Below are 23,795 nucleotides of genomic sequence, written 5' to 3'. Positions count from 1 at the left end.
GTGACATTCAGACCCCCAAGACGTAACTTGAGGGGTGCGCCAGTCAATCTGGGGAGAGTGACACTGAAGCCATGGAAGGCCTAAGACAATCGGACTTGTCGTAACTGGAAGAATTAAAAACGAAATTTCTTCATGGTGTAGTACACCAATCTGAAGGGTTACTGGAGACGTACTCTGGGTGATGAGACCATTGATGAGGCGTGATCCATCTATAGCCGTCACAGTAATGGGTGTTTTTAAAGTGATCACTGGTAGGGACCATTGATTCACTAGTGATTTAGAAATGAAATTTCCTGCTGCTCCGGAATCAATCAATGCCTGTGACTCAAAGGATTTGGTAGCAAAGGAAATCGTAACATCAAAAGCGCAGACTTTAGATTTCATAGACAATGGAGAGGACTCCAGGGACCCTAACTTCACCTCTCCAGAACTAGTTAGGGCCTGGCATTTCCCGATCTCTTAGGGCAAGAGCTGAGCATATGCGTGGAATCAGCACAATAGATACAGAGTCTATTCTTTACTCTTCGTTTCCTTTCCTCTGAAGATAATTTGGAACGTCCTATCTCCATGGGAATCACAGAGGATGGAGCTGGACGAAATTGAGGGTTTAAACGAAGAGGTGCTTTGACAGCTGTTGTTTTCTCAGACTCTCTTTCACGAAATCTCATATCTACACGATGGCAAAGAGAGATCAAATCTTCTAGTGACGAAGGAAGCTCTTGGGTAGTCAGTGCATCTTTAATTTTATCGGAGAGCCCCTGCCAGAAGGCGGCAACTAATGCTTCAGTGTTCCACTGAAGTTCAGAGGCTAAGATCCTAAATTGAATGACATACTGTCCTACTGTATGGGAGCCTTGTCGCAAACGAAGAATGCTGGAAGCAGCGGAGGTCACACGACCTGGTTCATCGAACACACTTCGGAACGTGGAAATGAATTTGGCACTATCTTGTAGAATTGGATCGTTTCTTTCCCACAGGGGGGAGGCCCAAGCCAGGGCTTGTCCCGAAAACAATGAGATAAGATAGGCCACTCTGGAACGATGGGTAGAAAAATTTTGAGGTTGGAGTTCAAAATGGACTGAACATTGGTTAAGGAAACCTCTACAAGTTTTGGGGTCCCCGTCATATTTTGACGGAGTAGGCAGGTGAAGCGTAGGAGCTGTAGACACCTGGGATGGCACTGGGGAAACGGAGGAAAGCACAGGAGCTTCAATATTAGCTGTAACAGTCTGTCCAGATGTTCCTTGGGAGGTTAATGATTGGTAACATTGAAGTAACAGCTGTTGGCGAGCATCCTGTTGCTCCACACGGCTGACCAGATGCTGCAGCATCTCTTTAGCGGTAGGTTCCGTATCTGGGTCTGTCATGGCCTGATCTTACTGTCACGGGCACTAGGAGTCTTTACCCAGGGATCACCAGGTGATAGGCTTACCAGAGCAGTATAGGTGGTAATATGGTACTCTGGTAGCAGGGTGATCACGGAACAGGAAATAGCAGATGATGAGATGCTCAGGAAAGTCTATGACTAGCAGCACTGGCAATATGGAGGTAGTAATACACGAGGAACTGTATGGACAAAGGACACGTGAAGGTAGTCAGTGGTCTGCGGTAGCAAGTTGTACCACTGCTATAGTGAGGAGGAATGTCCAACAGAACGAGGAGATGATGAGAGTCAGCGGTCTGCGGATAGCAAGTTGTACCGCTGTCTGAGTGAAGGAATGGAATCCAAGTGGAGGTATCCGGGGAGTCAGTGGTCTGCGTTAGCAAGTTGTACCACTGCTATGTGAGAGGATACTGGAGCAGGTGAAACTGGAAACAGGGGTCAGTGGTCTGCCACTAGCAAGTTGTACCACTGAATATATATGTGAGGAGGTGCACGGGGAGAGACTGCAACACAATATATACACGGGCACCTTGACTTTGATCCACAGTAATATGCACAATATAAATGTATAAATGACTGAACAACACTGCCAATATAGAAAGTCTCTTGACGTAATCCAGCATGAGATAACACAGTCAATGATGGCAATAGACTCAGCGGATAGTACACTCCAGAGGAGAACCAACACAGTCCAGCAAGGTATGCAATACACAGCACAGTCAATGGGAAGTATGCATACCGTGGTTCAGGAGAAGGCAGTCAGACAGAAGTGCAGAGATACCTGAACGGCAGGAGGCCGGCAGGATGCAAAGTCCCTGGATGGGTGAAGCGGTAGTCTAGCAGGTGCAGCGCACAGGTAGGTAGACCAGCAGGGAACCCAGGAAGGCGTGGAGAGCGGATCAGCAGTAGATGGATGCGTAGCGCTGAGAAGTAACAGCAGCGGGTCTCTGCGGGAACACGGAGGTAGCCAATAGCAACCAGCAGGTGCAGTAACGATGGGACACCAGAGCAGAGTTGAACTGGAACAGTTGATCACGGAGAGTAGCGGGTAGCAATAGTGGCAGCAGACTCCAGGAAACACGGGAGAGTTGACAAGGGCTGAAGACTGAAGCGCACAGAGGCGGCGGATAGGAATCAGCTAAACAGTCACGATGAAACACAGACGGGTTGCAGGTTGAAGACTGTAGTGCACGGAGGCAGCGGATAGGAATCAGCTAGCAGTCACAATCATGAACAGGTGAGTGGATGTGAATGAAAGACTGTAGTGCACGGAGGCAGCGGATAGGCATCAGCTAACAGTCCAAAAGATTCAAGGTAGAGTTGAAGTGGTTAGAAGACTGTAGTGCACGGAGGCAGCGGATAGGAATCAGCTCACAGTCACGATGATACAGTAGATGGTAGAAGTGGTATGGGAACCACAGTAGTAGAAGTGGTTTGGAAACCACAGAGGTAGAAGTGGTTTGGAAACCACAGGAATCAGCTGGGCTGAATAAACGAGGAAACACAGGAACACCTTCAGAGACTCATGGGGAATGAGACTCCAAGATCAGGCAACGTGGTGTTGACCACAGGTGCTTAATATAGGGAGTGTTGCCTGATCTGCCAATTGAGTTAAAGGGACATACACTGAAGTATAGGAAAGGGCTGCGCATGCGCAGACCCTCAGGATGGAGGACGGCCACGGTTCCTAAATGTCCGGGAAGAGGCACTCACAGTACGGTGAGTGACATAAAGCTATCAAGTATTTGTGTGCTAGATGAAAAAACAGTCAGTATTTAACTTATGTGCAAAATAATAAACTATTTTGCACCCCTTGCATTGTAACATGGTTTGTCCAAGAGAATTTACTTCTTTTTTTGCCTTACTTTCCTTAATGACTCAGGCCCTAAGACTATGTATCGTACTATTTAAATCCATTCACAACAGTGTAAAACTAAAAACAAATCAGAGGCCAAAGTACACTGAAGCTCATTAGTGCTACTCCACCCATTTATAAATTACCCCCTTTGTGATAGGGGAAACAAAGCACAGCAGGCGGTGGTTGATGATGGCAGTGTATGGTGTAATTAAAATTAATTTTAGGTGCTGTCTTGAAAACAAAGTATTAGTCCCACTCATTTTAATGGCTTGCATTGGAAGATTTCACAGTTGCTGCTGCTATGTAATTCTCTGTCTGGATTTTCAGGTTATGTGATCAAAATAAGTGGTAAAATAAAAAAACTAATTCACACCTTCCAAACTCAAGGTATAGTAACAACACAAAAGACACATGTGAAATATGTGGTAGGATATTTAATCCCATATTTTTGAGCAGTTTCAATTGGCATCGATGTTCCTCAGAACATTGCGGCCGCGCTTTATTAGCGTTACTACGGTAAAATGTAACACAGATTTTTGCTCACACCTCTATGGGGCACAAGCAGAAATCAGCATTACTTCTGTCAGAAAATATCCATGAAAGGTGTCTCGTGTGGTGGTCGAGTACTGGTGGGAATCCTTCCCTTACCTTGTCCTCCAGACACGAGTCAGGTTTTTTTCTGTTCGGATATCCGGTGGTCAGGAGATAAATACTTCAATGACAGGGACAAGGATTGGTCAAACAACTTGGGTTTATTGAGAATGCGGTAAGGATAGTTTCGGTAAGACACCGCGCCACTGACCCCTTCAGCTCAATAGTAATGACAAAATAATGTGTCTGATCAGCATAGAGCACAATAGCATTTAACATATGACATACACCTGGTGAGTATAAGGCAGAATAACGATAACATCTTCAATGCACATTGTCTAATAAGGCACACTGGTAATCACAGTTACTACTTTCACGTTAACAATATCTGACTGGTGATGATGCAAAAACCATCAATAATAACCCATCAAGACTCTTACGGTCACTACCGCGCTAACTAGCATCTACTGCTGAGTTAACTTGAATTGCAGCGGTACCACTAACACTGAATGTCCCACCTTCAATATTAATAAATCAATTCTTAGGTAAATCACATAACATTAACATCCATCTCAACATTTGGTGCACCAATATTATCCCTGGTAACTTTACCATATTTTCCACTCAGTCCTGGGCTGACCTGTGTACAGGAATTTGGTAGTGTTTTAATGTCCTGCAGAGGTTTCCATCAAGGGTTAAGTATTATAGTAGAAAGCAGGGCTGTTGCTCATTTCAGCCACAAGATGGCGCTGTCCTCTCAACAGTCAATGAATCTCTATCAGCACATGTGCTCTGCAACAGGGTATGGTGTCCAGATATCAGTACACACACGGGATATAGCTGAAACAACCGTCTTAATTGTTCCCTGCAGCCTGTGTAAAGGTATGATCTGGGGGAAAAGCTCTCACAATCCTTCCTTGTACAAGAATGCAATGTCAGTTTTGGATAGATTCTCTCATCACTCTTCCCTCTGACACTGGGGTGTGTGCAGTACACTGCAGGCTAGGGTTTTACCTTGAGATGGTTCTTCAGTTAGTGGAGACTGTATTTGGCACCCCGCTGCGTGTACCCAGCTGTTCTCCGTCCGCTTTGCTGGCAATGTCACAGTTCTGGCAGCAGCTCACTCTTGTCTCTGCTCGGCTGCACGTTTTCCCCCTTGTTCCTTCTACCATGCTGCTCTCTCTTTTTCCTCCTTCCTGCACATCCTCTTCCTGTTACTCCCCCAGCCAATCAGGGCCTTCATCCTCCTCCTGTCAATCACTCCTGGGCACAAGTTTTCAGGAGCACAATTAACCCCTTGTAGCCCTGCATTTTAAAAGCGTTTATGCACTCCTCTATGCTGTTCAACAGGGCTTTGGGGTACCACATTCGCAGCCCTCCAGAGGCAGCTCACACAGATTTTTTATGAATTTAATCTGTCCCTAAATGTAGTATGGGAATTAACCTATATATGGGATTACTATAATGATATAGCAATACCTATACAACAAATTTAGGTGACAAGTATATCCCCAACTAAACTAAATTAAAAAAGAACGGATGTTGTTAAGACTCTTATGTTATTCTGTTCAATTGTAGGCACCCAAACTCTCTATTCTCTTGCAATTCAAATTATAATAAATGGTTTTGGTTGTTACTGTAATTGGGGATTAAATTATCTGTCACACTGGGGAATTTGATGTTCCTTTACTATGTAATAATGTAAGACACTGAAACAGAAATAACATTGATAAAAACTTCACTAATTTATAACTTTAGTGTCTTAGGTGGGAATTCAATTGGCTGCGTTACTGCCAAAAGTAACGCAGCCTGCACTCTATTAATGTTAATACGGTAATTTTACTGGGATTTCTGCTAGCTGTTCCCATTAAAGATTACCATACTAACGGTAATAGTGCGCAGGAAACGTTACTTTCAGCAGTAACACGGCCAATTGAATTCCGCCCTTAGAATGGGAGTGTTTTCCAATTTTACCCACACTTTAGGTCTCTTTACATTGTGTCATCCCAACATTAGACTGGGTTTATATTAGTAAACTGTGAGTAAACTGCCCTCCATGTAGGGTCATAAATAAACCACAACACAAAGCTGAGGGCAATAATTTTTATATTTTTATTTAAAGTATGCAACACCCGCTTTGCAGTAAACAATAGAATAACTAAGTGGTCCTTTGTGCATATGGTGGTTAAGAAGCACCTTTGGCATAAAGTATAATCAGGGACATTTTTATCCATCTGAGGACTTTTTCACATTTGCAACCACTGCCTGGCACTGTGTGCTGCTACTCAGCTTTCTGTCAATTAGCATTCCTAAGTAATTTTCCAATCTTAGTGTTTCACATCTTTATGTCATTTAATATATAAGTATCATAGTTATTACCACAGCATGGGTACATAATCCTATACTTATCGATTGACATTGCTCCTGCCACTTTCAAAGTCATTTTGTGTAAATATTTATGTACCAAGATACTCTCCTGCTCTGTGTTATCTCTACATAGTGTGGTGCCGTGTGTAGACCATCCTCAAGGTCATTAATAAGAATATTGAAAAGTACAGGCCTGGCTCAATATTTGCTCTGTGGTACATCACTAATAACGTTAGCTCTGTCCATATATATTTCATATATAGCTACCCTTGGTTTACTATACTGTAACCAGTTCTCTACACATGTACATATATCTTCCCCTAGATTTAGTAATTTCATGTTATGTAACAAACTGTTGAACAAGTTTGCAAAAGCCAAATGTATTGCATCAACTGCATTAACAAGATTAAATTTGAAACTTACCGCCTCATAAAAATTTGTTAGGCATGACCAGTCCTTCCGTAAACCATGCTCATACTGGCTTAAGAAGCTTAATTTTGTGTAGGTGGAACCACACCTTCTCCTGTGCTCAATAAGTAACATTTAAATAATGAACATAGACATCCTTTGTGGGAACTGCTTTCGCTTCATCTCCTACACTTGTGTCTCCTAGACTTTTTTTGGCCAAATATTATGTTTTCTTTTTCCTGCTGTTTATGTGCTTTAAATACATTTGCAGATTAGATGTGCAATCTGTGACAGCCTGTTATACAGTCGCAATCGTTGCTAACCTTACTTCATTTCGGTCTTCAAGACACTGTTCTATCCTGGTTCACATCCTACCTTTCTAATCGCTCTTTCACTATTAATTTCTCTGGGTCCACCTCTGCTCCGCTTCCTTTATCAGTTGGAGTACCGCAAGGCTCAGTGCTAGGTCCTCTGTTGTTCTCTATCTATACCGCTTCTCTTGGAAATCTAATAAGTTCCTTTGGATTTCAGTATCATCTCTATGCAGATGATTCCCAAATTTATCTATCCTCTCTTGATCTCTCACCATCTGTGTTGTCCCGTGTAACTGACTGTCTTTCTGCCATTTCATCTTGGATGTCCTCTCGCCAGCTCAAACTTAATCTTTCTAAAACAGAGTTAATAATATTCCCACCCACCAACAAGAGCATACCTGACATTTCTATCTATGTTGATAACATGACCATAAATCCCACCCCCCCAAGATCGCTGCCTTGGTGTAATCCTTGATTCACACCTATCCTTTGGTCCCCACATTGACTCTATATCTAAATCATGTTACATACATCTAAAATACATTTCCAGAACTCGCACATATCTCACGCAAGAAACTGCAAAAACCGTATTTCATGCACTTATCTCCCGCATTGACTATTGCAATTCCCTCCTTACTGGTCTTCCCCAAAACAGACTCAAACTCCTACAATCCTATTTGCACGCTGCGGCAAGATTGATTTTCCTTGCAAATCGTTATTCCTCCGTTGAATCACTCTTTATGTCTCTACACTGGTTGCCTGTTTTCTACCGAATCCAATATAAAATACTTTTACTAACCTACAAGGCCATCAACAAAACTGCACCAACATACATCATCTCTCTTGCCTCAAAATATCTCCCAACTCGGCAACTCCGATCTGCGTCTCTCATCCACCCTCATTGCATCCTCCCATTCCCGGTTACAGGACTTTTTTCGGGCTGCACCCACTCTATGGAATTTTCTCCCTCGCACAATAAGACTCTCCTCTGGTCTACAAACTTTCAAGCGTTCTCTGAAAACCCACCTCTTCAGACAAGCTTATAATATTCCTCAACCACCCTCTTAACATTACTACATTACCCTATTACCACCCGTTACACAATTTTACACAAGACAACTACCCCCTGACCAACATTGTTGTGTGACAGGATCATTTAGCTTATGAGTCACTTTTACCTTTACATTTTGCATTTCGGCCCAGCTAGACTGCAGACTTAACCTCATGTGTCAAACTCCCATTGTCCCATAGATTGTAAGCCTGCAAGCAGGGCCTTCTCACCTCTTTGTCTGTTTTACCCAGTTTGTTTATTAAGGCGCTACGGAATATGTTGGCACTATATAAATAAATGATGATGATGATTTCATATTTTTTGCAGTATTCATTGTATAACATATATATACACACAGTGGTCAATGTGGGCTGGTATCCGGTGGTATGCCATACTGCCACTTATCCTCTTGCTTTCATTGTAAACGTATCAAATACCATTTGCTTATCAACTTCTTTATCGCCACTACTAAATTTCCACTTAGACCACTGTTTTCATAAGTAACTTTCAGTCCCTTCTATATCTAATAATTTAAATGCTCTCTTTAATATGGCTTTACAATTGCTCTCTTTTTTCTTACCAGTGGCCTGCATTGTAATGCTACCAGACATTTCAGGGTCTGCAAAGAAAGGCCACCAATTATTTTAAATATGAAGTTTAAATTACAGATGACAAGCACCATATTATACTTTGCTGGCCTTTCAATTTGTAATAACTGAATTCAGTACAGTCATTTAGGTTCAGTGACTTAAACCAATCCCCAGTCAGTACTTTACAGCTGTCTTTTTGCTTTTGTCCATACCCATATGGACTCTACATTGTTATTATCTTACTATTATCTTCACAGACAGCTCCTTAAATGTGTTTACATATAGACAAATAATTTATAAATATGCTATAGCATTCCAAATTCATTGTTAAATCATGATTTTTATCCAGCCAAGTCTGTTATACCAGTTCAGTTATCTTGTTTGAAAGTCTCCTAGCATTTGTTACTATACACATAAGATAAGTGCATAGAGACTATTCAGGAAACAATGATAGGTAATGATAGTCTGAATGTATGTTGTAATAAAGTCATTTGCTGAGCATGCTTTAGAATTTTTAACACTCAACTATGTAACAGTAGCTTCATTTACACATTAATCAAATTAAAAAGCTAAAATAAATGGAAGCATGTCAAAAAAATTCTAAAAAATATTATATCATTCATGTTAAAGTATTTGTTTTAGCAAATACATTAAATGAAGTCAGTTGAGTAAGAAGTACATTTGGCCAAAAAGTTCATGAACATACAATACGTGTAAAATAGTGATCATTAAGTAGAAAGATCATTTTTCTGACAAAAACAAAATTCAATGAATGCCTGGTATTTCTCCCTCAGGGAAGTGTCACGCGTTCAGTAATATTCCATTTGTAGTAGATGTAAATCACAGTTACCGCCTCTGCTGGGAGGTAGAACCCAGTCAGTAGCATTACATTTTGATGAGCACCAGGGTTAAAATTTAGAAAATGTTTTCAACATTTTACAAATTTTTCTTTACCAATTAGTTGAAGAAGCTTCTCATATTCCTCCAGTTTAAGAGCAAATAATAGTCATTGTAATAATAATAATAATAATAATAATAATAATAATAATAATAATAATAATAATAACAACACATTTATGTTTACTGTATGGAGTTTTGAAAGCATATAGTTTTGTGGCAACATATAGTTTGCCAGTTTAAAACAGTGTATATTGTTAGACAATTATATTAACCATGTATAGAAAAATGCTTTACACACTATGAATATTAGAAATAAATAACTAGGGATAACACTATTGCAATATACAATGTCATACATTTTTAACATCTAGGCTGATCTGAACAAGGTTCTTCTGCAAGCCCATCATCCAAATTCTAATGAAGGTTTTTTGCATCAGTAGAAATGTGTTTGTACTTATGAGGTTGTAACAGGCCTATTATTTGAATGGTGGATTGAGGGAAGACAATTGGGGCTATTAAGCCCCTCACCCTAGCATTCCCTGCACAGAGAGTGTTGCCCTGGAAGCCCTTTAACTGCTGGGAAAGTATATTCTATGTCCCAGCAATTAAATGGTTTTGAGCAGCAGAGGTGATCATTTCTGCTAATGCTCCATATAACTCCACCCAAAGACAAAGCAGGCCATTTACAAGTAGACTCGCTCAAGCAGATCCTGTCTGCAAGTATCCAAACATCTATACATATTTGCATATTACACATACTATGGCTGTGCATCTTGCAATAGCTTTATCCCAGGTGATTTTTTGATCACACATATTCTGAAAGTGTCATGTTTCATGTTCTAGATATACAGACAGAAAAACAAGCATTGAGGATTTACATCAAACACACTAAGCAACCTGTCTTCTTTTCACAGTGTGTTCCCTATCAACTTCTGCTTTCCTCATGTATTTCCCTACAACAATAATTTGACATTTATGTTACTTTGAAGTAATGACTGAATGAAACATTAACTAATTCAACCCAAGTCACTGCAATTATAAAGATAAGTGGGACAAGCTGAACCTATTATTATTACACTTTGAAAAGTAGTCAGGCTGGCAGTTTACTTTATTTATAAAGTGGTAATTAAAATACAAATAAAAAAACCAGTTTCACTTTTTAGAAAATGCCCCTTTGCATAGTTTTTACTTATTAAACAAGGTTTACAATGATTATACAATAATAATGTTAATAATACTAATTTTATGTTTTTACTCTTTGTTGCATTCAGATTTTAAAGTTATACCCATAAAAGTGTGCGTGTTTTAAACAAGTGTAGATTGTGTTGAGAGTTAATAGTCTATTCATAATGAGAAAAAAACACAGTCTAGCAATGTGCCTTCTTGTCAACTTTTTTGTTTACAAATATATTGTGACTTAGTTGTAGTGACCTGTCTAACAGTGATTGCATTTCAATCTTTTTTAATATTTCCTATTTCTAGAATTTCACAACAAACCAAAAGTCAGCTGTGGACCATAGCTTCAAGGATCTTATACGAGAACTTCAGAGACAGCAGGAAGAGGTGAAATCCCTTTTAGAACAAAAGGAGAGAGCTGCTGTAGATCTTATTGAGCAGATTATAGGTGATTTACAAGTGAAAAGAGATCAACTTCAAGATAAGCAACATGATGGAGACAAGCTGTTACATACCACAGATGCCGTACTTTTCTTACAGGTGAGTTAATGTAAAGAAAATAGCACATACTTCTCTTGAAAAAAATTGACTTCAGTGAATGTGAGAACTAATATAGCAATAGCACGAGAACTATCTATGGTATGAAGTCATTACTTCAAGCTATTTTTCATGCATTTCATAATTTGAATGTACAGGTTGCTTTAACTAGATGTTTACAGTTCATCTTTTGCATCTACTGAGTCATAAAACAGTCATATGAAAGGTTGTGGAATTTCCACACAGATCAAAGTATAAGTTCCATAAACAGGTGTGTCTTCAGACAGCATTTTTAGCTGTGAAAGACAGATTTTAAATAATTAGCATAAGGAATTTCACAGAATATGTCAATTTGTAACACATTTGTAACACAATGGGTCAAATTCACACAGATTATGTTAAACTTGCATCAAATATCATCCGAAGTCTGATTGTTTAACAGTAGAAATCACAGTTGTTGCATATGATGTCTATGAATTTGTAAATAGTAACTGCAGCTTTAAATATTTTTGTAGTTACAGCAAGAGCTAACCTTAGTTTAGTTTTAATAATACTTTTGACATATTGCTGTTGCTGTGCATATGAACACATTTTTTAACTTAACTTGAAATTGATAGTGTTTTCTGGCTATGCATAATAATAAGCAATTCTTACAGTACATGCTGTCATAGCCTTCGTGTGGGGTCACACTCACTAATTTTTGAGTGTCCGGGGTGCAGGGATGAAGCAATATGTCCAAAGTCACAAAGAGATGACAAGTGTCCGGAAGTCCTGTCAAAATCATTAACCTCAGAAACAACTAGATGTTCACAGCTCCTACTTTTCAAAAGCTCCTTTACGTTAAGACATAATCAGTAAAGGTCATCTGTAAGCAGGAGCAGGATCTTAGTGAATTAATGCACTAAACAAACCACTCCTTTTGTAATCCGTAAAATCCTTTGACATGTATAACAAAGGTTTACTCATATTAATCTGCAATACTGCTAAATAATTAAAAGACTCATGAACTGTAATTATTTTAAGTATATCATTTTACATTATATACAGTTGTGACAATGGATCTTACTGGGAAGACTGACTTTTAGTGCTGATGCAAGAGTTCAAACAATATTTTTATTGGCTTATGTTTTTGTTTCTTTGTTTGTTATATGTATTTTATATATATATTGTTGTTTGATTGTGGGAAGGTAAGCTTCTGATTCTAATTAGGAGATAGTAAAGCGTTCATATAAAAGGTAGTTCCTCAGCTGTACAAAAATAGAATTCTATGACAAAGCAGAAAAACACATTTATTTGTATGTACAGATATGAAGAAGAGTACAGATCTGTAGGTAAATCGTATAGGTGTGTACACATAATTCTTCATGCTCATCAGGAATTTTAGTCGTTGTTAAAATCGATACAAAAATCACATCTGCAGTAATTTTTTGTAATGTGTACCTAGCTTAAGGGTACATTTAGACAAATGTTTTTTTTCCTTTGCGCCATAACATTGTGTTCAGGAGCACGGAGGATAAAGCAATCTTTAATTTTTCATGTCTCAGGCACAGTCTAAAACTCATAGTCAAATTAGCATTTTTTTCATTCAAGTAAATGGAGGGGTCTAAAAAGGTCTTCAACAGAAAAACAAAAAAATTCAGAATAATCTGTAGCAGCATTTCGGGGTACATGCTTTAATGGAACTGGATGTGTAATATACAAAAATAATTGATATAAGGGCAGTGCAGAAATGAAACTGTCGATCATTACCATCTACCACCTCTCAGATGATGTATTTTAACTCTAAATCTAATGCGTATATATTTTTGTAGGAGTTTCAGATGGTTATAAGAAATGCTCCTCCAATACCTCCACTGCCTACCTACACAGTGACTCTGGAAGGAGAAAAACTGACGCAAGCTATGGCTGGCTTAAGAGAGGAACTGATTACAGTCTCCAAGAAGAATGTGGACAAATACAGTAAAATAGAGGCTAGTCGGAATCTAGTTGAAAAGAATGGTAAGACAGAACTGAAATGGGTACTAAAGTCAAAGTGTAACAAAATGTAATAGTGTGTAGTAAAATAGAATTACATCATAGATAACAACTGAGCTAGATTTATGTTATATAGACACTGTGTACAAGGCATTGAAGCCCTCTTACTGGCCACACAAGAGGCCAATTAATCAAAAATATAAAACAATTGACTCTAAAAAGGCATCCTATAACATTATCAAAGTCTATGTAAGTTGTCTGTACCTTGTCAGAACTTGAGATGGTTAACATTTCATTTACATTTGCTATGCAAAGATCTATTTACATGTATTTTCATGAATGTTCTTAGTTACTCTTTGATATGAGGCACAGTATTTTAAGTACAGTAGTCCTTTAAATTGTATAAGTTGCATTGAAATTATTTTAAAGGCAGGTATAGATTTAAATGCATTTTAGACAAATAATAATGCATTTGGCTATACGCAAGCAGTATTTGTGATCTGAATTCAGTCTACTAGCCATTGGTAGCAGTACTCATTACTGTTTTTTGCCAGCCTTTTTCATATGACAGCAACATACTGTATTCCAAAGTTTTGCATAATGGAAAAAATCATGTTACAGCAACACACAATAGCAAAATTTAGCAAGGATATATCAAGGGTATGAAGAGACCCTTGATGGTATCAACCTCCAGTGAAGAAGAAAGTTATTGTGATTATATGATACAGAGGTAGTCAGTGCCATAGATGTAGTCAGGGCAAAGGATATTATGAAGGATTTAGTGGGACAAGGTTATAAATGGAGAAGGTATGGCAAGTTGTTCTTCCCATTGCACTAAGAATAGCAGGAATATGTTGGGCATGGACTCAACAAAGGGTTCAAAAAGCTACAGCAAATCATGTGTGTGTGTACTATAATTGTTGCAAACCAGCTAGTGGTTACATAGGCTAGCAGTCGTTATGTGGTGCATTGCTATCCAGATCTCCTTTCACCTGTTCTTGAATTGGATGGATTTTGTATGGAGCTTTGAGTATATGATAGTAATATTGCAGGACAGCGCATACCAGTCATGGAAGCCATGGCGCTCTTACTGGAAATATTCATTTGTTTTGAGGTCATTAAAGTGAGAAGGATCAATGAAGTATGGGTGAACATATATTTCTTATCTATCCCAGGTCTGATAATGTGATTTTTGTTGTCAAATGTATATTTTATTCTTCCTTTTTAAAACTGCAAACAAAATTGTAAAAAAAATAGATGTTAGTTGACCTTTACTTTAGATAGCTTCTTCCATCTAATCCCACATACACTCATTTGGATTGAGATCTGTTGACTGGTGAGGTCACTGCAATGAACTTAATTCACAGTCACGTTCTTGGAACCATTCCAGGGGGTAAATTTATCAAGCTGCGGGTTTGCAAAAGTGGAAATGTTGCCTACAGCAACCAATCAGATTCTAGTTATCATTGATTTAGTGCATTCTACAAAATGACAGCTAGAATCTGAATGGTTGCTATAGGCAACATCTCCACTTTTTCAAACCCGCAGCTTCATAAATTTACCCCCAGGGCTTTTGTAACTTTGGGGCATGGAACATTTATTCATATCAAGGAGGTCAATCTGTGGCACAAAACACAACAATCTTATTGAGCAGTCAGTTACATGAAAATGACAGGGTTCCCCTTAAAAAATTAGTCACACAGTCCACATTAAATGTGTCCTGTACTTAAATTTTTTTTTTGTGAAGGTACATTGGAGAGTTTTGTGACTCGCAGTAACAGAAGACATTCTATATCTTCCTGTTTGCTAAATTCCAGTACTTATTTTCATTCTAGATCCCTCTTCATTTCACATGAAAATTTATACAATATTGGGTTAAGACCCATTCATTATACACAATAAATTAATAAAGCAGCAGGTTAACTGCCATATTCTAAGATATCAATTTATTTCAATATTTCAGGAGCTGTTAATTCACCTATAAATATTTATAATGTGGTATGAATATTATTTCTATCAGGACTAATCATATTAATCTGCTATTCTTTATTTCCCAGGATGTTACGTAGAACATAAGGTGCCATGCAGAGGAGCTTAATTGCTTTTCTGAGTTCATTTTGGTGTTTGCAGCACTATTGCTTGCAATGTTTGTTTTTTATTAACCACTTTACCTTCCTTCCCTAAATAGAATGAACATTGATCAGATGATGTTGAGCAATAACATTATTATTATTATGGAAAAATAAGGGCCATGAAACCTAACATTCAATATAAAAATTAATTCTTTAAGTTTTGCCTTATTCACTTCTCTGATTATGTTAGTGAGGAAGGGGCTGCATGTGAGAGATAAATGATAACAGGAGGATGATGGAGGCAAGCAGGAAGCTACAGACTGACTGCTAGATAGTGGCACAAAGTGGTGATGTGGGGAGCCTATCAAACTCACGCAGGAAAATTGTGGTGTCAAATGCAGCTATAACAAAGAAAGTTCATACATCCAAATTGTTTCTTAGCGTAAAGGTACCACACCAAACTGTCAGTTTATATATTAAGATTAAAAATATTAAATCAGGCGCTAAAGAATTAAAAAAGAAAAAAGTATAGGTAAATTAAGACTGCAGCTGGACGGGGGATAGTGAATTCCCACAATAGTAACACAAACACAAAAGAGATAGTCCTGCGCAAATCTTAAAACTGGAATATATAATATCCAAATAAATATAGAAACCAATCAACATACATAGGTATCAATAAATAGACATTTGCTATAAACCAAATGTAGTCTATATATATATATATATATATATATATATATATACATATATATATATATGTTTGAATTAATATTTATTGTAAACAAATAAAAAATAGAGATTCCTAATTATTGGTATATACCATAGAATCAGCAATAATATTGTATATCTTGATGGTACCAAATTGATACATAAATAAGATACAAATGTAACAATAATGTAAATGAATACCACAGTAGATCCAGACCCTATTTGTGCATATGTGGTCAACAAGTTCTTAGGGAATAATTATACCCAAAATGATTAGGACTCAAGACCTATGCAAACATAAGTAGGAAAGAACCATATAGATAGTCAGTATTCTTAGGCTCACAGGCTTCATAAGGAAATGTTCCAATATGTCAATTTACCGCTAGCATGTAACTCACGGTTTTCGCTGAAGACACTTTCTATTATCAGCTAGGCTGTACACATGTATTCCCAGAGTCCTCGATTCTTAGAGCTTTGACGATTAACATCTGAGCAGCAGTCACGTGACCGCGGGTGCGCACCCTATTAAAGTTGTATGAAAAAAATAGCAGGATACAAAGTTTCTAAAGAAGTTGGTTCCTTCCAATGAAGTGATATACACTATCTGATTCGGGTCTCTCAGATCCACGGGTATGTGATAGATAGGACTCGCTGACGCAATTCGTCTGATAGATGCAGACTTTTTCAAAGCAGTGAGTCTCACTAACATCTACTGTGGTATTGATTTACATTATTGTTACATTTGTATCTTATTTATGTATCAATTTGGTACCATCAAGATATACAATATTATTGCTGATTCTATATACCAATAATTAGGAATCTCTATTTTTTATTTTTTATTTGTTTATAATAAATATTAATTCAAACACATATATAAATGGACTACATCTAGTTTATAGCAAATGTCTATTTATTGATACCTATGTATGTAGATTGGTTTCTATATTTATTTGGATATGATATATTCCGGTTTTAAGAATTGCACAGGACTATCGCTTTTATATATTAGGATGTATAATTCATATTTAATTAATAATAATTATTATTAATAGTTAATAATATAATATTTATATTTATATATAAAACTGTTTCAAGAAATCTGCAGATATGTGTTTGTCTTCTTATATCACTGGAAAAGAAGCAAAACTATTTTTCTTTGTTGCAGTGTTAAATCCCTCTCTCTGTCTATCTCTCTCTCCTCTCTATGGGACATTAAGGAAAGTAAGGTAAAAAAAAGAAGTAAATGTTCTCCCGGACAAACCATGTTACAATGCAAGGGGTGCAAATGAGTTTATTATTTTGCACATAAGTTAAATACTGGCTGTTTTTTTCATGTAGCGCACAAATGGTTAATAATTTATTTTTATACACTGAAATTTAAAGTTGATTTAGGATATGCCTTAATCCAACTATAAATCTGTCCCCACATTTTAAATTTACCTCCTCCTCCAATGCAACATGGTTTTGCCCAGATGCAAAGTATCCATTTTTTTTTTTTTTAAATATATTTTTATTCAGATTTTTGTCAAGAATAAACGGTACAGCATATGTTGTGATCATACAACTCATAACAGTATTAACAGCGATAGTTTATAATACAGGTGAAATAAGGACCTCAGAACCACCACAAACGGAGTGCTCCTTGAGATTAATAATATACGGGTAAAGCGAGATTCAAAAGAATTGTGGTTATGAGATAACCGGATTACTATGAAGGGAAGATGGAGAAAGGGGGAGGAAGAGGGGAAAAAAAAATATAAGTGGAAAACAGAGAGGGGGCAGATTGTAGGGGGGGGGGAGAAGGGAGTGTTAGTAGGGGGAAGAACAAAGAAGAAGGAAGCGGAAAAAGAGCCTAGCGAGACTTAGCTCAAACAATTACTGAAGTATCGATATTTACATTTTTCAAGAAGAGGAATGTGTAGCTGTGAAGTATTCTTGCCACCTATGCCATGTGGAGAGAAATTTGTAAGGGCGATCATTAACTACACTAGTCATGTGCTCTAGGTTATGAATATGCCAAACGCTTTGAATTAGTGCCGCAACAGAAGGGCTCTCTGAATGTTTCCATTTCCTGGCTATTAAGCATCTGGCTGCATTTAGGATATGGCCCGGGAGTAACCACATTATTTTGTGGGTGTCAGGAGGTAGTCGAGGGAGGAGAAAGTAAGATAGATGGAATGGAGATCTTTGATTCGTTATTTTATGAATAAGATCAGCTACCTCCTTCCAGAAGGGGATGATTTTTGGGCAGCTCCACCAGATGTGGGACAGGGAGCCGCGCTGGCCACAGTTGCGCCAGCAAAGGGTAGAGGTTGCCGGATAAATTGTTTTCAGTCTGGATGGGACTAAATACCACCAGAATAAGAGTTTATAGGAGTTTTCCTTTATCTGTGTACAGATAGAGGATTTAAGTCCCCATTTTTTATGCTTTGCTCTCCTTAATGACTCAGGCCGTTTCTATAAGTCCCTGTCTATACATTGTATTTTTACTTGTATATACACTTTTATCATATGTCAGGTCCTGAATTTGTAAACCTTTCTTATAATACTACTGCCTTCAGTAATGTTGTCTAAAACATCTATCACACACAAGTAATAGCAAAGTAACAGCTCAACTAGAGAGTTGCAGCTCCTGTGAGATGCAATGTCTGTTACACAATTCTCAAATGTTAGTAGAACCAGTTCAGATAATTTAAGAAAATGACATAAAGTAGCTTTCTTTTCCTTTTAAATGTCGCTCTTACTTGACTGATTGCTGCTATACGTGTGGAGTTCAAGGCAGACAATGACACGCAATGATTGTAACTGATAAAGTTATCTAGAAAAGGCCAGGTTCTTCCTGTAAATTCAGTATTGGAATTATAATCATTGTAATGTTAACAGTAAACTGTCCAATATTTCACATCAAGGTTTACTGTTGTAACACTTTATTTAATTCATGATGCATTATGCCATGCAAAATGGATTCTTACCTTTTTAATCAATACATATACAAAATGACATATCAGCACAACCAAAAATAGTTTATTTAGATGTTGATAGGATCACTGGGGTTCCATATCATGGTCTAGCACCAACGTTCAATCATTTCTCAGATGCAGCCATTCACGTTATCTTTTTATAAACCTTTGACAATAAACGTATATTATGCATCTCCTGATCCACTAGTCTTGGAAAATTTGACGTAGAAAAATACAGAGCTTTAGGACTTGACTTTTTATTTCATTTGCATTTAATCATATTCCGTATTTTTATTCCACATTAAAGACTAAGCAAAAGACACTTGACTTTAATATATATAAAAGATTGTATTCCTGAGCTAAACAATATACAATAACTGGAGTGTCTATACATAACTATATATATATTGGTGTATTTATACACAGGGTCATGGTCATGATGTCACAACAGCTCAATTGCTTGTAGTCTCTTTTTTGGACCTATAGCAGATTGCAGGACACTGTTCTGACAATGTGAGAGGGGGTTTCAGGGGCTGTCTGTAGTGGAGTGGATAAATACTACTTTTTTAACAGTGGAATATCAGCTTACCAATGCCTCTCAAAATGTATCTAGGCAAAATCAGGACACAATAAGCCCAGCCCCCGATCTCTACAAGCCAAGTCCACACTTCACACAAACCACACCCCATTCCAACCAATCATGACTTCTTCACAGTGAAGCCATGTCCACTTATCCATAACCCCCACCCTTTTGGGGTCAACGAATCGGGACAGTTGAAGTTATGAGTTTATGCAGAAAAATAGATTTAACTTCATTGTACATTTGACTAATGTGATCATTTCTTTTGTGAGGTTTAGTGGTACTTTAAGGGACCATTAACCCAAAATCTAAAGGGATATAACATTCACATACAAATATCTGAGCTTTTTAAAAGTAAAATAAGCAGGTACAGTTCTTTTTTTAAATCAACCATAAAATGCTTTTTTGAATCGCTGCATTTTTTTTTCCAACTGCAGTAGTTTATCATTCATCTTAAAAGCCTATATCCTACAAGTAATATGCTACTTTGTTATGCTACATTGCAGCAAAAAGGCAGCTTAGTAAGCTTATAAAAGAAATGGAAAAGCTGCAAGTTTGAAAGGTAAATGTAAAATCATAATGGTTTATGCTAACTATTGTAGGACATTGTGGCTACAGTAATTGTACATGTTGAAACAGGTTGGCTATATTTACTGAGAATCCCCTAGGCCAACAAAATATGTTAGAAAAATGATACAGTGCAATTTCTTGATCACAAAATCTTGCTACATAAACACTTTTACGGTGAGAGAATGTAACCAAATATCAGCAGGTGCGATTACTGCATACGGGGTGCGGAATGCGGAATTAGTGGCGCTATAAAAATAAATGGTGATGATGATGATGCTGAAGTATAAATATTGGATGGAGATATAAAGCTGTGGCTCTTTCCAGGTCTTGACTTGCCTCAGTTAGCATGATTGTGAGCTTAAAAACATTATAAATGGTAAAGCCATGGTGATTTCTTGAATTATATTGTATCGCACAAAAGACATTGGTGGAATTGAATGTTCTTACAGCCGGCCTAATAACCTGGGGTGATATGGGAAAATAAAGCAGATTCATTTTAGTTGGGAGTAAATATTCATAAATAGACAGTATTATTTAAAAAAAATAATCTAAAAATACCCATACATTCCAAGCTATATTGTGGTTAAGTTTGCCATAGCTGGATTATCCATTAACAATCTAGGCACCTGCCTAGGGCCCAGATTATCCTTACTCATTATTATGATTTTTATTTTGACACACTAAGGACCTCATTTAGAGTCGGACGCAAAGTCCGTTTTAGGCGCATGCAACAAAAAAACACTATCACTCATGTGCAGAAAGCACCATATCCGCCTGCATCTTGGACGCAATTAACACTTGCGACAGCTTGCGGCTTACTAGGAGAGAAAGGGAGGAACGCGGAATTGTGAAGGCGTGACCATGTAAATAAATCCTAGTTGCAGTGAGGCGCAGACGCAACACACACCAAAAAAGGGCTAAAGCTGTGCATCAGGAATTAGGTGGCGCAAACTGTTAGCTAGCTGCACGAACTGCTCGCAGCTCGGTAGGGTATTATGAGTGGGACGCTTGCCACTCGTAATACCCTACCAAACTGCGGCACACTCCCACTCCTACACTTCTTAAACAAACTTTGCATCCGACTCTAAATGAGGTCCTAAGGGTGGGAAGGGGGCTCAAACCAGTATTTTGCCTAGGGTCCCATTGGGTCTTCATTTGGCTCTAGCAGCAGCTACTTTGTGGCAGTTAAAAAGCAGGGACATAATAGGTGAACTTTTGAAACCATTTGCAATAATGGTAATCAATAGAATGTCATATTATAAAGCAGAGTTTGCATAAAATCTTAATTTCCTGCACCCTGTGTGTCCAGTTGTTAAAAAGGTTGTGGCTTAAAAAAGGAGAGGTGCTCATCAACAGGACAGCGGCCTTGCACTTTTGACCGTTAAGAAACACATTCAGTAAAATAGCTAAATCATAGGATGTACATTTCATTAGTGTTGAAGCCTTACATGTTCTCTGTGTTTTTAATATTATTATTTTTAACCCAGAGTGTTCTTCATCAATGCCCAATAATATATGTTTATTTCCTGCATAATTATATTGCTTTACGTCAGCGGTATATATGCATAAATGTTTCAACCAGTGCAAAACAACAATAAAAATACTATGACATATTTAAGGACCACTTAGATACAAAATTTAAATTACATTATACTGCAGCTCTGTAAAAAACAAAGAATGATCTGTAGACAGTGCATTCTCCTCCCACTTCTTTAAGACAGTGTCCTTATTGGATCTGATACATGTCAAAAATCTGAGACCGTTGACAACACAGGGTTTGGTTTCTCCTTGTCTATGAATCAACCAATCCCTTCTGTGCAATTCTAAAGCAAGTCTGCTTAGCAGTCACTGTCAGCCGATTTAGTTAGAGGAGTATCTCCCTACTAATACGGCAAACTACTACAGAGGAGTGAAAGCATGGTGGATATATTATGTTAAGTAGAAACATATTTCATGTTTATTTTCTAACACAATAATATACAGCCTTTGATGAAGTAATGTCAAATAATAACTTTACGTGGTCTTTAAGCACTAAACATTGAGATCTACTTTGTTCTTAGTAATATTGGTGTCGTAAAAATCTTTAAACTTCTCTTTTAGTGGAAAACAGATACATGATGAAAGATCTCACAACTGATTGGTCTCAACCAAATGACTCATTTGGAAGATTCAGCTCTCTCTTTAATGTGAAAGGTAACTAACATTAGTCCTGTTGATCTGTATTTTTTTTGCATTATTTTCTTTTCTTTAGTTTATTCTACAATTACTACTACTACTACTACTACTAATGATGGTGAAATGTCAGATTTTTCACTTTAGCCATCTATGTGTGTAGCCAAAGTAGACAATGACCCTGTTGCCCGACATTCAAGTTGTATGATTGGCCCAAGTGTGGCAAGCTTAACATGCAAATACATTTTTTTTCTGATGATCAAAGAAAGTAGAATGTGACTATTTTTGATAAATGTAAAGAATATGTGAATGAAAGTTTTCGGTATCATGTTGAAGATTCAGGGCCTGATTTTGAGTTAGGAGCAAAGCAAAGAAAATGAGCAAATTTGCACCTGAACAAACCATATTACAATGTAAGTGGTACAAATTGACTTATCTTTTTGCACAGAAGGAAAATACTGGCTCTTTTTTTCATGTAGCATACAAATACTTGATAGCTTTATGTTTCCACTGAATTAAATTGATCTAAGACATGCCCTATTGCAACTATAGATCTGTCCCTATATTTTAAATGTACCTCCTCCTCCAATGCAGCATTGTTTTGCCAAGGTGCAAATTTATTCCTTTTCTTGGGTTTGCTCCTAACTCAAAATCAGGCCCTCAGTGGTTATGTTCAGTAAAATATTTGCTAAGTGCACAATGAATATAACAATGAAAGTACAATTACAATAATCATAAAATGTATTTTATATTATTCAATTTAAATTAAATGTTGTGTTATAAATTACATTTTATTGGATATATTTAAAATAAGTATGTGGCAGCCAGTTTCAGCAATGACACTCTCACAAAGCCATAATATGATGGCTTAACAAAGGTTTCATAGCCAAAACCACTTGCCATGGTATAATGTGCAAATTACAAGTTTCTGAAATCTTGTGTTCACTACAAAATTGCACAATATATTATATATTAACACAATGTACCTTTTCGACTCAGACTATATTTCTAGCACCCAACGCTTTCATTAGTTCATAAAATTGTATGCGGAATTGAAGGGTGTAAATGCACTTTTAATTTTCTGTCTGTAAAGAAGCTTATCTTCATCATGTTTCAGTTGATGTAATTTAATTTAATTTAATTTGCAAAAATGATGTACTTTTATGAAAATATAGCATGCACTTATTTATCTAGCACTTTATAGCTAATGAAATACATTGTTTGGGCTCTTCTTCTAGCAAAATTGTTGCTTCCCACAGCCCTGATTAATTGCTTTGCTAGTAAATATCAAAGGATTACAGCTCTGTATTTTAAAAATGGCAGGATTAACTGCAATTAAATTTAAAACTTTAGTATAATTATTAGTTAAAATGTCCTTTTTTAACAGTGAAATATTATATAAATTACAGCAAAATATTCTGTAGGCATTGCTGAATAAGTATATTTTCTAACCAAGCTTTATTAAAAGTTATTGCAGTTTAATAGTGAAACAAAAGTTTTCCTGTAATAACCTTCACTTTTCTGCAGTCAGCCTATGTCTATAGTCTAGTTCTCAAGTATCCAGGTTGTGGAAGAGT

General features: G+C 37.3%; 1 protein-coding gene across 3 annotated transcripts in view; it reads left to right on the top strand.

The window, feature by feature from the left end:
- The window catches only part of TRIM29 (tripartite motif containing 29), a 67,221-nt gene that overhangs the window by 26,810 nt on the left and 16,616 nt on the right, over positions 1-23,795 (top strand). For all 3 annotated transcript variants that reach the window (XM_075190815.1, XM_075190816.1, XM_075190814.1), the window contains exons 3-5: positions 10,946-11,179; positions 12,988-13,174; positions 22,147-22,239. In XM_075190815.1, the coding sequence (XP_075046916.1) occupies positions 10,946-11,179; positions 12,988-13,174; positions 22,147-22,239 (514 nt within the window). The remainder of the gene's footprint in view (positions 1-10,945; positions 11,180-12,987; positions 13,175-22,146; positions 22,240-23,795) is intronic.

The sequence above is a fragment of the Mixophyes fleayi genome, chromosome 11 (assembly GCF_038048845.1).
Source record: "Mixophyes fleayi isolate aMixFle1 chromosome 11, aMixFle1.hap1, whole genome shotgun sequence".
NCBI classification, from domain to species: domain Eukaryota; kingdom Metazoa; phylum Chordata; class Amphibia; order Anura; family Limnodynastidae; genus Mixophyes; species Mixophyes fleayi.
This window is presented reverse-complemented; position numbering and strand designations above follow the sequence as displayed.